The sequence below is a fragment of the Pocillopora verrucosa genome, chromosome 4, assembly GCF_036669915.1.
Source record: "Pocillopora verrucosa isolate sample1 chromosome 4, ASM3666991v2, whole genome shotgun sequence".
Taxonomy (NCBI): Eukaryota; Metazoa; Cnidaria; class Anthozoa; order Scleractinia; family Pocilloporidae; genus Pocillopora; species Pocillopora verrucosa.
Window position 1 is genome coordinate 23,991,783 of NC_089315.1, and position 15,984 is coordinate 24,007,766.

General features: G+C 37.9%; 2 protein-coding genes across 3 annotated transcripts in view; one reads left to right on the forward strand and one right to left on the reverse strand.

The window, feature by feature from the left end:
- The window catches only part of LOC131778166 (patatin-like phospholipase domain-containing protein 7), a 43,574-nt gene extending 34,580 nt beyond the window's left edge, over positions 1-8,994 (reverse strand). Inside the window, exons 1-11 of one of the 2 annotated variants that reach the window (XM_059094546.2) lie at positions 8,910-8,994; positions 8,758-8,836; positions 8,572-8,663; positions 6,335-6,420; positions 3,753-3,834; positions 3,463-3,521; positions 2,825-2,924; positions 2,045-2,104; positions 1,349-1,429; positions 513-574; positions 43-109 (exon numbers count right to left, since the gene is read on the reverse strand). In XM_059094546.2, coding sequence (XP_058950529.2) covers positions 43-109; positions 513-574; positions 1,349-1,429; positions 2,045-2,104; positions 2,825-2,924; positions 3,463-3,521; positions 3,753-3,834; positions 6,335-6,420; positions 8,572-8,663; positions 8,758-8,836; positions 8,910-8,984 — 843 coding nt within the window. In that variant the 5' untranslated portion in view covers positions 8,985-8,994. Of the gene's footprint in view, positions 1-42; positions 110-512; positions 575-1,348; positions 1,430-2,044; positions 2,105-2,824; positions 2,925-3,462; positions 3,522-3,752; positions 3,835-4,723; positions 4,915-6,334; positions 6,421-8,571; positions 8,664-8,757; positions 8,837-8,909 lie in introns of those variants that run through there. The other variant, XM_066166005.1, reaches the window with a different exon arrangement.
- A 776-nt stretch (positions 8,995-9,770) lies between these two features.
- Positions 9,771-15,506, forward strand: LOC131778173 (uncharacterized). The gene is made up of 9 exons (XM_059094565.2): positions 9,771-9,986; positions 11,084-11,216; positions 11,668-11,727; positions 11,873-11,940; positions 13,066-13,144; positions 13,576-13,631; positions 13,885-13,957; positions 14,543-14,675; positions 15,251-15,506. The coding sequence occupies exons 1-9, from the start codon at positions 9,771-9,773 to the stop codon at positions 15,504-15,506; spliced, it is 1,074 nt and encodes a 357-aa protein (XP_058950548.2).
- Positions 15,507-15,984: the final 478 nt, after the last annotated feature.

The following is a 15,984-nucleotide window of genomic DNA, read 5'->3' on the forward strand; positions in this document are numbered from 1 at the left end:
TGAAACTTTGGCAGTGGGAATTAGCATGAGAGTTTGACAGACCTGCACAACTCTGACCAAGGAATCTGGATGCTGCTCAAACACTGTTTGAAAAGCCTTGCCCGGCAACCTGGAAAATACATTCAGGAAATTAAAAAGACAAAATCATTAAACTAAAATTGATGCACAATAAATCAAAAAAGCTTCATGAAACTGTGCTAGGGTTGAGACATAATATTGGTGCAAAACAGATGACCCACGCATGACTGCAATGATTGTCTCAACATGACAGCCGGAAAAAATATACCACAGTCTTAACAGTAAGCGCCAAAGCGTACTATAAGGGCACAACGAATGGCGAAAAGTGAATGCTTGAAAGGGGAGTGAACATTTAATTTCGGCGTCGCAACCTTGAGGATGAATCCCTTTGAGAAACAGAAGTGCCAAATGTCTATCCCATTGTAAGACTCGCATTTGCCGCACTGACAACGGGAAATATTTGTATGTAAACGTAATGGTTAAAAAGTAGTCACCTAAGAACATGAGTATCCACAACTGCCCGACAGCATATTTGGGGAAGGGTCATATGATGACCCTATAAGAGACGAATAAAAACAGTTAGTTTTTTTTAAAGTTTTAGTCTTTTGACCCTTTAACCTCTCAAAGTGACTAACATCTGATTTCTCTTTATAATATCACTCCTGAATCGAACATTAAGGCTTCAAGGATAACGGAAACGATCGCCAACTGAAGAAGCTCTTGATTGCTAAACAAATTCTCCTCGTAAGCATCCTAAGAAATGTATGGAAAACAGTATGGAGAATATGCATACTGATATTAGGATGTAAAGGATTAATTTCTAAGCAGATCTTTCACATCAACAAGGCCATTCTTTTTGCATGGAATGATACATGAAGTAGATCTCACGTTACGTCTTATCACTTCATACAGCTTCCACAACAGATCACGACTCTCTGCAAATACCAATAGATCAGATCACGACTACCTACATACATCAGAAGATCACGATTACCCACATATACCAACAGATCACGGTTACGCAAACGCACACAATGTACTGCTGTGGGAACACAGCCACACAAAACTTGGTTATGGTGAAAAATACCAACAAAAAAACCTTATATATTCCTGAAATGTCCCTTTCAATGTCTAATAGGAATGAGTGAGGTGGGGAGGGGGGGGGGGGTAAGTTTCTAAAGAAACTGTGATGCTGTGTGGATGGGAGGTTGAAGCTCTGACGAAGTGCTTACGCTCAAAACCTCTGCCTTGGTTTCATCAACTCAGTTGATGAAACCGCATTATCTTGTAATATCTATTAAGTTAAAAACGACACAATCCCGTGACTTACCGTAAGAACGTCCAGTATAGTAAGCACGCTGTATATGCTCTCTCCAGTGAGAACTTCCTTCATGCACACCTCCGTGCCATCCTGTTAACGTAAAAACACAGCATGCGAGACGCAAGTTGACGATCAGTTAAAATTACTTTAGCAGGTGTGGTAACCCATTGGGGATCTTCTTTTGATAAATTGGTCGATATATTTGTCGATAGTCGGTCGATTCATCAGTCAATAGTCGGTCGATAAATCGGTCGATAGTCGAGCGATAGTCAGCCAATGGTCGAGTAACAGTTGGATGACAGTCCGTTAATAGTCAACCGACACTTGATAGATAGTCGATCCATATTTCGGTGTGGCGATAGTTCGCCGACAACTACACCCGAACATCAACCGAGTACTGGTCGAGTGTCATTCGACTATCGATCGTCTTGGGGCACACAATAAACGACCGATTATCGTCCGATGTACCGATTGGCGGAGTACATGTTGTAACAACTAAATCCACTATATCGACTGAGGCTGCCTGATACACACGATACTCTTCATTTCTATCCCATCATCTTTTAACGGCCTGATTTACAAACACATGCTTGACTGTGTAAGTCATATTTTGGGACATTCTGGCAGGTTCAGAGCCACATTAGGAGCTGGGTCTGGTGACTAATTTCGGCATATGACTTAACCTGTTTTATCTCTAGCACTCACCTTTTCAATTATAGAGACAGAGAGCTTTCCACTCTGGACTACGTATATGCTATCATCATGCTGAAAAAAATTATATCTTCTTCACTATTTCAAGATCATGTCTCACAGTTACACACTTATATGGTAACCCTTTAACTTCCATTAGTGATTGAGACAGAATTTCTCCTTACAATATCAGTACCATATCAAGCAGACAAGTGATGAGAATAAAGAAACATATCCATTAGTTGATTATTAGTTGATCCAATACCAAATTTTCAGAATCAACATCATAAGAATTGTATGACAGACAGCAAAGAGAAAGACTAACAAAATCTTTGGGAGTGAAAAGGTTAAATTTTGATGCAGGAGGCAAGTGCACAAAATGATTTGAGCTTTGTCATTCAATGAACCTTCTTCAATATGACACAAAAAACATTTTTTCCCCAAGGTGCAATGCACCTCTTTGCTAAGGTAATGCACCTTGGTGTGAGAATGCAAGGTCACGTTCTATAAAAGAAACCTGGCAAAATTCTACGAAAATGGACTGGTTCTTTATTCATCACAAATGGCAAACCCCTCAGTCCAATGGCAAACCCCTCAGTCCAATGGCAAACCCCTCAGTCCAATGGCAAACCCCTCAGTCCAATGGCAAACCCCTCTGTGATGCTAGATTGTGGGGCTATTTCATGTACACTATGCATCACTTATAATAGAGAAGTTGGGGTGAATCAGCAGACTAGACTAACTATAACTTTTGTATGTAGACTTGCAATTTCCAATACTTATGAATTGTCTTACCTGCCCTGGTTTAAATAGAAGAGCATTGGCTGGAACCAACTTAGTCTGAATGTATTTGCACAGCTCAAAGAAAAGGGGCTTCTCAAAATGACCAAATACCCTTTAAGACAGCAAAAACAAGAAAGTGGAAAATTTTCACTGAGTATAATTTTGGAAATACAAATTTTGGAAACTCAAATGAGACCTGAAAGTAGAATTAGAACTTTTAAGTTGAACAGATTTTTATCCCTAATTTCTAGCTAAAGTTCAGGACTCATTTGAACTCCCAAATTTGAGAGACATTGAAGCCCTTCCAATTGCTATGAGGTTTGTAAATGTAGTTGTCAAAGTGTGTGCTGCATGTGTTTTCATTTAATTGCAACACACCAAGTCAGTCTTTTCAGCAATAATGTAAGCTTTAAATTAAACTCCATTATTCTCTTCCCTTCTAGAAAGCACATACATTGTGGATGACAACAACTTAACTGTAAGCAAGATTATGGCAAAGCTGTAACTCAATTCCTCTTCCATATACCTTCAGTAGGCTATTAAAGATTCTCAACTCAAGCGAAACAATCTTTCGTTATTGCAAAAAGGTTCCTTAGAAACCTTGGACCTAAACATTGAGGGAATAGAAGGTTTAGGATGGTAGAATTTACCTTACACTCTTCAGCATGTACACAACCTCTGGGGGAAGACGAGGTTCATTGATATCAACCTACATGTAAAAACAACAAAAAAGTAATCAAAAATACACATGAACACCCTTCAGGTTTTACACATACTTGCTCACAGACTATAGCTACATGATGAAGACTAACTCCTACAACCAGTAACATTCCATTGCACATACACATTCTGTATACATTCTGTCACATAGGAAGGCAATTCATCAATTTTAGAAATCCTGATTTGAAGGTTTTCAAAAAAAGGGGTTCTCAGGTCTCACCTCAGCCAAGTCAGCTTCCAGGAATGCTGCTGGTGGCTGTTTAAGTTGCCTTCCAGGCTCATTATTGTCAAACCTTAAAAGCCTGAAAATGAAATGGGAGACTAAGCAGGAATACTACCCATGCCTCACGCATACATACAAAGTTCCTATTGCATGTATTTTTTCTTCAAAACATTTATCATAAACTTTTTGAGAAAACTTTTCATAACCTGACCTAACATACTACTTCATGGCACAAATGCAATGTTCAGAGCTACAGAACACAACTTAGATTTAAATTGCTTTAATTTATGTAGATTTAAATTGTTTGTTTGCAGTGAAAACAAAAAAAAAAAAACTGTCATTATTTTATGAGATCCTTTCACCTAAATTCAGCACCATAAAAGAAGAGATTAGACATCGTTTTCAAGAAAATGTAAGTATAAACTTTTCAAAGAACAAGATGTAAAGCAAATTTTAACAGACTGAAAAAAATTATGTATAACTCAATGAAAATCACAGAGTTAAAGGAACAGTAACGCTTATATCACATTGCAGGATGAATATAATACCATAAATCTCCAGGTAATACCGACCCAATCATTTGATTATCACAAGAAAAAACACACTGTACCAGCTCAGTCCACTACACTCCATGTGTTTTAGATATTGTCTTAAAATGATTTAAATACCAGTCGGTTGATTAGTCATATTGATTAAAGTAATATTTTAAGGATAATGTACAGTAAGTACACAGTATATGATGTTATTCCATAAATGAAGAGTAGTACAACTTATTCATTTTAAAAATTAAATGTCTGTTAGGAATTTTTGCAAGAGACAGCCTCAGAGCAGGGTTATCCTTCATTAGCCCTAAATTCATTTTCAGCTCTGAAGAGAGCAGCTGCCTCTTAAAACTAAATATAAGGTAAATGCTTAAAAGATAAAGCCACAACTAAAGTATTGTTACTAAAAAACTGTTCCCTCCTTACCTAAAGGGCCATGTAACACATGTTTCAAATACATTAAAGTCCAAGCAAGTACTAAAGAGATCCCAGGTGAAATCTGGAATTGATTCCATGGACTCACAGACACAGCTAGATTTGCCACTTTTCTACATGACTGGTAGTCTAATTTTCAAAGGTGCAAACACAACTGTCTATAGTAGTAACCAGAATGCTGTTTCAATGCAGCACTGCAAATGTCCTTGATTTCAAATTACAAAGGTTGCAAAATAGCAACCAAAGATTTGTTTCTGAAACCCAGATTCAGCATGTAAGGAAATCTTTGAGCAAGTAAGCTTGTGGACAGCTGGTTGATGGGTGATCAATAATTAATTGCATTAAGCTCCAACATTTTGCACATAAAGGCAAGTTTACACAATACAGCAGGTGCTACATTCTCAACAACTGGTAAAAGGCTGCTAATATTCTTGAAACACCATAATAACCCCACCCCTAACAACCAGCAGTTGGAATATATAAATCTAGTTGTCAAGTGCATCCAAAAAAGAACTAGTTAAACACATCCTATAAAATTTTCATCTAATTAGGTTTTGCAGTAAAAGTTTAGTTTTCTCAGGTAACATGGGAACTGAAAAATAATTTTGAGAAAAAGTTCATGGGATTTCTCATCAGACTGACATTAAGAGTAACATGTGTGTTTTAGCTGCCCATTCATAAAATTCATTAATTATTATATCTTGAAGCAGCAAACACCTATAAGGGAACACTGTTCTGAGCAGAACAACTGAAAGAACAGGGCCTAATTAAATATGCCATTACAAGTGATCACCTTTCTTTAATATAAATATAAAGGGAAAATTTGGGAATGTTGTCCATCCTCACTCATGCAATAAGATGTTGTTTTTCTTGTTCTTAATTTGTTTCCTCCATTAAGTTAAAAACAAACAAATCAATAAAATTAACAGAGCTGATAACTTTGCTCCAATACAGCATAGGAATGGTTATTGAATCACATTCACTTTGAAAAAAAAAATGTGTTGGTGACTCGTTAAAAAAGGGAGACTCTGACAAGAGTTAAGTGATACACAAAACTTACACCTGAAACATCATGCACTGTATCTCTGAATTCAAGATATATTAAATTTTTTTCACAAGTAGTCCTTAACCTTCCTACAGCTAGACAACACCATATTATTTTAAAAAGTTAGGATGAGCTTCAGATATGGTTAGATTATATTTCAATATTTATTTGTTGGTGGAAAAATTATAAACCAAATTAACCGATTTTACTCTTAGGCAACCCTTAGAAATAAATTGCTCTTCTTGAGGGGTGCAAACATCCTCCCTTTCCCTTTCCACACCTCCTTCAGTAGTCATAAGAACTGATTAAGGGTGTAACTAGAAAAGGTTCCTATCAAATGAACCAAATAGGATCAAAAAAGGAAAAGAGAAAATTCATAATCACTGCACTGGTCAGAAAATTTTATATTGAGCATGCAAGTTAAGGGGTCTTTCTCTCAACAGGTCAGACTGGGAATAATATGATCATTAGACCAATACTTGTATTATATACACTGTAGATAAAAGGTGTTGAGTGAAAATAAAAATAATTACTTAAATTATAACTTCTGTTCTTACTCTTTTCCAAAGTTAAACATGACTTTTTGTCTTTTTCTTATAGTCCTTCTATATCCACCATCTTGTGGTTGTGAGAGCTGTTTCACCTGTTATAAAAACAAATCAACAAAATCACACACTGTAATATTAACTCCTTATAGAAATACAGTATCTTGATTGAACAACAACTTTTACCTGGGATCTCTATCCAGTCTCCACAGTGTAACTTACATGTAATGGATAAACAGGGTAACTTTCTAAAGAAACTGTGGTGCTGCATCAACAAGAGAGTATAACAGGGTAATTTAATATTATCAACTAAGTTGATAACGTAACTTGGCCACTGTATGCCCTGAAAAAGGGCTAACTCTTGAATTATAAAATAATTCAAATAGTACGTGTGCTCTGAGTGGCCATAAAACCATTTTACATGAGTGTATCTAAACACGGTTTTCATACGAATCTTCTCGCGGAGTTCTCCCTACTATTTATTAAGCAGTAACTCAGTTTCTTTAAGTTTGTTTTGAGTACAGTAATGGAAGAAGAAGATTTTCCTAATTTTTCTTTGGAGTTTAATTTTCCCAGTATTTAAGAAACAGCCGAAAAGCCAAATGAACAACAACAACAAGCTCGTCGCTTTCCCTCGTTGCAAGAAGAGGCTCTTTCATTAGTTATTTTATAAAAGAAATGTAAAATGGTTTCTGTGTTTACATAGCCTGATGTAAACACTTGGGAGGTTGGGAGAACACTTGATAAGCTGAAAACCACTCCGCTTCATGTTGTGGTTTCCTACGCTTATCTCATGTTCTCCCAACCTCCTGCGTGTTTACATCAGGCTATGTAAACACGGAAACCATTTTACATTTCTTCAGTGTCAGCTTTAAAACTCTTTTGGGTGGCCAATTTACATTTTCAATTCAGTTGATAATACTTAATTACCCTGTTTTACATGGATTGGGATAAGGAAGCGCAAACAGGTATGAGAATGTAAAAACCTATTTAAGAGAGAATTTAGGAAGCCTTTAACCCTACTATCAGGTCTTCTTCATACATTTCCTTTAGGACTGACAATGAAAATTTGTTAAACAATCCAAGCTTCTCTTTTATTTTCACAATTGTAATGAATGATTCAGCACTATTGCTGTATAGAGAATTAAGAAACAGATCACTCTTAGGGTTTACAGAGTTAATGAACCTTATTATTGAACCTTATGAAAATGTGAAAATCTGTGCAAATGAGAATATTATGGGCATAGTGAAATAACACTCTCTGAAATTAAACTGATCTGATCAGGACAGTGAGTCCTAAAAAATTTATTTGGTTTTGTATAAATATCATACATATTTTATCATTGATATTTTCATGATTATGAGGAAGGTAGTCAAGTTGCATCCATTAATGTTAGATAACTACTTTTTATTCCTTCTGTAAGAGCCCAGTCAAACAGCTTAATCTATCTTTGATTATCTGGAGGTCATGCTGCTTTGGAGTGTTTACTGACTGAGACAAGGCCTTGGAGACTCGTTACTTGACACATCATTGTTTCATTACTACCAAGTGGTATATTTACAGAAATGACGGCATGTATGGTACATGTAAAACCAAGTTCTTAACAGCCACATGTAATGACTATTTAGACCTGCCACTAATTCTTTCGGGAAGTTTTAATTGGAGGATGGATTTCACATCACTTTCAGTAAAATCAGGTAACTTGTATCACTACCTGACATCAACTAACATAGTAGGTTTAGAGAGCAAAATGTGCTCACTGCATGCATCCACCAATTTCTCATTCCATAAACAAAAGCACTAAAAGTGTGGGTGAAAGCGAAACCTTAAGATTTGATCGCGAAGGAAACTTAAATGTTTCTTTATCTGATATTTGTTGGTATTTGTCCTCATTAAAAGGGTATACTATACTTTCCATCTGGTTCTCACACTGGTGCTGTACGTGCAGCCAGCCACCAAAATGAAAAAGGAGACGGCCAACGCAACTCTTAATAAAGTATTCTTAGAGAACAAAAGCTGTTTTTACCCAAACAGGCATTCCCCGGAGAGTAAAAGTCAATTGATGATTTTTGTGTTAAGAGAATAACATAACATGATCAGCAAAGCCGACTGGCTCTCGAGATGGCAAACAACTAAACGAAGCCCGAGACTGCACGCTAAATAAACAACAATATAATTAATAGTGAGCCTCCATAGATGTTTTCAAGTTAATCAGTATGTTAATGATACAAGACATAGTCATCCAAACCTTGCGCAGATATTTTTTGCCGTAAAATATCATCTTATCGCGTTTGCGAAATCTCGGCTCTTGATTCATCGGAACTTCATTTGGGACTTCAACTACCAGAGAGAAAAAGGAAAAAAATAAGAGGAAGTTCGAAATCGAACAAAACTTCGAGAAAAGGTAAAAAAAAAGGCTATGTGAAGTACTCACCTCTTCTTCTATATGTCTTGATACAATAAACAGCAATGATGACTGCAGTAATAAATACAATTCCTATGACTAGATTAACCTGAAACAACAAATTTAAACACCATTACTGTGCTGATACACAATTATAATATCTAATAAACGCTTTAACTGACCGAAACATCGGGAAATAGTTGAATTTCACGAAACTTTTCAACCATGGAGGTAGTCGCCATTCTTACTGAATCCATAGTACAGTAAGGTAATGTTTACTGCCATGACATTAACCGCTGGCTTTTTTGCGTTCGCGGGCTTATATGCTACTTGCCACGTTGTGTATGCGCGGTCTGAACGCGGCATATGCGCGTGGTTGACTTCTTTGAAAGTAAGCAGACAATTATGAATTTAAAACATAATTCTTTTCTTTTTCTGACATATCTTACGTGAAGTGCCCTAACACGTATTTTCTCGGTAAATGTTCAGTCGTTTCACAACTAGGAGAAAATATAATCTGTTTTCATTCATCGCAAATAAGTATCACACTGTGTGATAGGCAGTTGCCTATGATTTCTAAGGATATAGACACACGGCTGACGACGATTTTTTTGCCCAATATGGCCCAGAGTTTGGAAAATTTCCGTAAAATTAGCGAATTTTTAATTTTTTTCCTCATAAACTAGCAGGTATATTCTATTTCCCGTGTGTCTCTTCGGTTACAAATCACGGTGGGCGCGGCGTCAAAATATTGTAAAGAGGATAAGTGATTCACTTGCCAACGGCATGAGTACCACCTTTGAGTCTCTCGTTTTTCTATCAGCATTTTGACGTCTTCTGCGACCTAAAACTGGACAGAAATGCTGAAAAATGGAATCCGCCAGCTAATTATACAATGAAAAATCGAACTGATGACGTAAACTTAATATATTATGACGCCTTTGTAAAAAGCGATAACTATGCGCAAAGATTAATTGCAGTGAGACCATGCCGCTAGTACAAAAGCCAGGACATAAACTCTAATTCCTTCCGCTTTCACCAAAATGACGGCGTTGCTTAATCCCCCCGGACGTTTCGTTGCCCAGCAGCGGAAAAAGGTCCACGATTCTTCGGCGCATATCTATCCTAGTAGCAGAAAAAGTGATGATATGAACAGCGCAATCACGTCTTACGTTATCGACTTCGCCAAAAAAGAAGGAAAACCATCGCTGCCCAGACCTTGTTCTGCCACAAGAAGAAACCGGCCACATCCATCTCAGGTTTGTTGACCAATTTAATAATCACTTTTTGTTAAAACCATGGAACTGAATCACAAACAGACGTAATAGGAAACTTTCACCCCTCCGGTGGCAGTAAAAAAGAAAATTGAATTACCTTCCCAGTATACGTGTGCTATTCTTTATCCATAACGACTATAAGGCAGGAATTTTAATTCATCCTAAAACCTTGGTTAGATACCTGAGTATTTTTTTTAATGAATGCTTCTCAGCGGCAAACCAAAAACATTTCCAAATTTCCAATGAAATCTTGAGATACACAAAACTAAATATCATCATTGAGGAGGGCGTTATACTCAGTTTTTGGCAGAACTCTGAAAGCCTTACGTCGAAAAAGTGGTGGGAATATTTTCGTATGAAAACTTAATAAAAACAGATACACTTTCCAATACTCTACTATCATTTATAATAAAGTTCGGATATAGTGCGCGCTGTCATTGGTTGAAACAGCGTGCTCTATCAGAGTACAGAACATAGAGCAGGGCAACTAAAGCTGTAACGCCATATGCCAAGTTATGTGCTATGTCCAACTATGTTCCGGACTTCTCTCTAGCTTTTTTTCACTCACTGAAAGTGAAATTTTGGAACAAGGAAGCCGGGAAATAGCAAGAGAAGAACCAAACAACGGTTTACAAACAAGCGCCGTAATTGATGTTATTTTATCGTGAAATCTGAAATGGACAGTTCGAGTTTTGAAGGTTTTCACACTCAGTTAGATTGCAAGCTTACTTACGGTTATAAAAATCAAACACAGCTAACACTCGTGTAATATATAATACTTAAAAAACAACTGAAACAGAACAAAACAGGAATAATGAAAAAGATAGCCAGACCGGGCATAACTGTTTAAGTTCATACTAATCATAACGGTGTCAGAGCGACTGCAATCGTGCTGAAGTTCATCTCGGATAGCTCAACTTTGGCTTCTTCGGTCATCGTACTGAATCAAGCCTCAGAAATTACATCGGTCGCCCTTCCAATAAACAACTAAGAGCTTACTCTGATATCTGTTTCTCTCTACACTTCTTTCTGCGTGCTTTGCAACAGAACAGATCACAATCTATTTGTTAATTACATAGAATTTTCTCAACTGGCGCATTCCTTCAAGACCACTAACGGGCCCTAAAACTTCGGACGCAGACGAAGCTTTCCTGAATTTGTCAGTCTTGGAAACCAAGGAACGATTTTACGACGACTATGTTGGCAGTTTTGGTAAGTGTGCTTCTCTTTTGGATGAAAGATTAAAACGCGTTCTCTGCAGTAGTTTAACAACCTTTGTAAGCTTCTGGTTGATGATCTGTTATGTTGTAGGGAAGGGGGGGGAGGAGGGGGGGATAGGGGGTCAGAGTCTCCCGCCTCCCGTAATTTTGTGCCCCTTTACCTCTCGACTCCCGCCCTTAAATATGTTGCACCCGTCTTCAGGTTATTAAAGAGGATCGGAAACCCGAGTTCAACTTTCAAGCTGTGACAAAACTTAGCATTCTTGTGCATTCTCTGGCATTCTTTTGATTGGGGGGATTATTTGGTTGAGATAAACATTATCCAGGTCAATTCTTTTAATTAAACTAAGTTTTCACTAACCTGGTTATCACAGTGTGAACATCGCTTCTGACATCTCGTTGTGCACTGATTACATCGTATCAGTTTCATTTTTTTTTCTCAGATTTGGAAAAGCAAGATCTCTGTGAAGAAGTTGGGCCTATCCCTCCTTGTCGTCTACCAAGTAAGATCAGAACCTCAAAAAGGCTATTGTAATGTTGTTATAGAATTACCTCACCTTCCTACTTAAGAAGCGAAATTCGAAAAAAATCATTTCCGCAAATTTAAAAATATCACTTTAGGTTTGGTAACAACGTTTTATTTTATAGGACATAGGCTTCTTCAAAGAGCTGGCCTACAGGACAAACTAAACGAGGAACGCCGTTGCCCTCGCAGGGTGAGAGGTGTTATAATTCTAAATAAAAACATACAATTGCTGACTTTTATTTCTCATCATAAATATTAGCTTTAACTATAGAGATACTTCTGGCTGTCTGAAAAGGAATGTTTTTGTAAAAAATCCATTAAAGAAAAAAAGAGGCTAGAGTCCAAACTCAGTAGAAAGTAAGTAACTCTGAATCTTCTTAAAATTCCGAAAAAAGGGGTAACAAATTTGCGCGAACGAAAATGAAAAACAACTGACTAAACTCCGTGAAAACAAACAGCAAAAGCAAGCGAAAAATGTCCACGTCAGTTTTCCCATGCCAAGGTTAGAGTTCTTTGACGTGATTGGCTAATTAGTGAATGCAAAAGAATACAAAGGGGGAGAGAAAGAGAAAAGTTGTGATTTGAAATTGGAAAACAAGAGATTTTCGAAAGTTTTGGCTTCTGAGGCCCTTTAGTCTGAACTGCTTCGACAATGGTTTTCCAGGTGGTTGGTTGAGTTAAAGCGCAGTTATTGCCGTTGGAACTCGGGTTGCTTAAGACCGCTGATTGTGTTAGGCCCTCCGACATTATCATCATTGTTGGTAGTAAAAGTCACCTTGTGAGCACATAGGCTCATCTGGCCGAAGTTTTTACCGGTTCAAGTTTCATAAAACTTGACTGTAAGCGACAAGGGATACTTTTCCTGCACCGGTATCTCAGATGTCATGCGTTAAAATCCCCCTACAGGTCTGAATTTTTTTCAGGCCTTACTTTCACTACTGCTATAGTTGTGTTCACCACTGAGAAGGTCGCTTCCATACTCACAGGGATGCTTTTCTTTCCTCCAGATGAGATTCAATCCTCTAGCATTTGTATTACTATCCTCTAGCATTTGTGTTTTCGTGGTTCCCTAGGAATCGGTTGGTACTCATGCATTGATACTCTGAACTGTGGAGTGGCACTGAAAGCGCAAAGTGTCTTGTCCAGGAACCGGACATAAATATCTCACCGGATTACAGCGCAGTAACCATAAGTCAACCACGCTTATCACAACAATAAAAATGAGAACGTAAATGCAGTCAACAACTCCTGCCTTCCATTGCCTTATCTTATAATTTTTATCGAAACCGGGGTTAACATGTGTATTATTTTCCAGCGCACGATGCGACCTCTGTGTATTTCTAAAGACGCAGGAAACGAGTATGATTCTCTAGTCTCCAGAGCACCCACAAAAGGTAAGACTTGACCAAATTAACGATGAATTATGTCTTCTTTCTTTCATTGTCAGGTGGGTGATTCTAGTGGCTAAGCAACACAAGCTGTAGGCAAAGTTATTTTTTTGGCAAAAAAAATCGATCTTTTTGAAAAGGTTAAGCTAGTGGTTCCCATATCAAATTCTCGTCCTCGTTCCTCACCATGCCAAATCCGTTCTACGCTCTTCAAGTCCAACTATGTCGCTGCTAAGTGTGATACAAACTCGCTTGAACGCTGGCTTGAGTATGAAACAGTAGAGCCTCTATTGGATATTTCTACTGAAAAGAGTATCAATATCGATCAAGAATATCAGTTGATATTGTCTTGACGTTTCATGTTATACCACTCGGGCTCACAAGCATATATACCTGTTATACATTTTATGTCACGTTATCTCTTTCCTTATTTTTAGAAAAAAACATTATAGAGAGCTGTTTAGACGCTGGAGATATCGGATACATAGGAAGGGTAAACGATTAATCATTACGCTCTCAGTTGTCTTTTTTGTTTTGAATTTTAAAATCTTATTTAATTCTTAAACCTTCATTCATTTTATTAGACAAGGTTTGATGCTGCTGGTTTAATATTTCGCTAATTAATTTATCAGTAACGCTTTAAAAAATGATAATAGCAATAATAATGAAAATGATAATGACAATGGTTGCAGCATTAAAAATGATAATCTGATAATGATAATACTAATAAAAAGAATTTTCCGCAGAACTTTGCACACGTTGTTCGCCCGGAGGCGATACCTGCCATACACCAGTGGCTAAAGTTTCAAGATGAGACAGGTGATGACTGATTTCCTTTATTTATTTATTTATTTTTTTGCCATTTGTTTGTTGGTTTTATTTTTCTCATCTTCTTTTACGGGTGGAATAGCGACGATTATAATACCCGTGCTGCAATACTTAGCCTTCCTTGGCAACTAACTCGAAGGATAACGGTCGCCTCGCGGTTTTTTTTTCTTCAAGAATTTGATTTATAAATCAATTAACAAATGAGGCCCCGTTAGCGTTTTAAATTGAAACGCCAAAGCTAGTGGACCCTTATTGATTTTGATTGGTTCAGCATTTGGGCGGCTCGTGTTCAATTTTTAGCTAAGCACGAATCGGAATAAAATCTACTGAGGCAAAAACACAGCAGGCTGAGACAATTTTTCAATTCAGTCTCAAACTTGGCTCGCTGAAAGTGTAAGGGCTCGTTACACCCACTTGTGACACCCTCACCCTGCTAAGAGCCTTGAATTCTGGCCTAGGGCGGCATCACTAGACCTTTTATACGAAAACCAAGAAAATGATCAGGAAGCTCTGAGGACGAAGAAAAAATTTCAAATCTGGAGATCCTTGCAATGGCCTTGCCTTTTTACCTTTCAGATCGCGATGTTGTATTCAGGTTTCTTAACAAGTTGAAAAGAAACTCATCGTGCCGTCAGGATTGGGAGATGGATCAAAAATCTTGCAAATTGCCGAACTGTATCGACAAGAACAGGACGGCAGAGTTATCCAGGTAGGTTTGGTTAGGAGACCTGAAAAGGAAAGCCCATCGGACACCCAGTTCTAGACAAAAGTTTAAGAAGCCGAGTCGTCTTCAGTTTGAGAATGTGCATGTCAGAGGGGAGGGTGACTACACAGGATGAAAAGGATGAAATCGAACACGAAACATACTTCCTAAGGAACCGGTCAAAGGTCATTATTTGTCACCTGGGGGAGGAGGGTTGGAAGATTTTGGCCGTGCCACTGATCCCCCATTAACTCTGTAACATTCTTATGACCCCCCCCCCTCTCTCAATGGCAATGAACTGGCAATGAACTTTCTTTAATCCGACCCTTTACTCTATTGGTGACGACCGATTCTCCCTCCGTTCCCCCTGAAAACCAGATGGTCCCCCAAACATTCCTCCACCCCCCGTTTCCCCTCCCCCACCCCCGCAGCGACACAAACAGCTACGCACTCCATTCCTGATGGGATTGCTGGTCTATGGTTTATCAATTCTTCAGGCCTCCTGACTGCTGTATTACCATCCGCACGATTCTGTGCTGAACTTTTCTTAGGATTTTTGCTTTTATTTTTATCTCTCTCAGGGCTGGTCGAAATGCGATTAGCGATCACATTCGCCAAAAGCTGTCAAAAGACAAACAAGCAGTTAAATACCCAACCCTGACGAGGAGCAAGAAATCCAAAGGACGTTCCATGAATGCCACCGGAGACTTCATCACAAACAAGAGAGCAGTGTTCATGCAGCCCCATCGACGTCTCCCGAGCCATTTTGAGATCCATCCCGAGTTTGAAAGTGAAAGCCGATTTATCAATCATTTTGGCACTGAGAAAATCTCATGAAATATTCCCCTATTAGTTTCGAACGAACAACATTGCATTATACTCAGGTCGCCAGCATTAATGACTCTATTTATGCGCTTAATTAGATGTTAGACCTTTTGTTGTCGCTCTTTTGTTTCGTTTTATTTTGTTTTTGCAATATTCTTTGATTAAAAAAGTCAATCATGCAATCAGAGAAATATTAAGCCTGTTTTGCAGATTGTCTTAAATAGATAAGTAAACTGATGTTTAACGAGGAATATTTCCAAGTACTTTGTTATACTTTCCGTTCTTTAATTTACATTTTTTTACCGTGACATTTGCTCAGAATTGATAGTGAAGACTTTGCAATAAAGAAAATTTTTGTAAGAAAACGGAATTAAACTCCAAGAAGGTAACCCCACGGCGCGATACTCTTTTTAATATTCCCCAATGCACGAATGGAGGTGGGCGGGGAGCAAGGAAGGAATCCATCAAAACTTGGTGAAATTTGATTGTT

Excerpts from the sequence above, each read along its gene's own strand:
- LOC131778173 (XM_059094565.2), top strand. The coding sequence starts at position 9,771 with ATGACGGCGTTGCTTAATCCCCCCGGACGTTTCGTTGCCCAGCAGCGG. Across the intron at positions 11,217-11,667 it reads CGACTATGTTGGCAGTTTTG|ATTTGGAAAAGCAAGATCTC; the intron begins GTAAGTGTGCTT and ends TTTTTTTCTCAG. Across the intron at positions 13,632-13,884 it reads ATATCGGATACATAGGAAGG|AACTTTGCACACGTTGTTCG; the intron begins GTAAACGATTAA and ends AATTTTCCGCAG.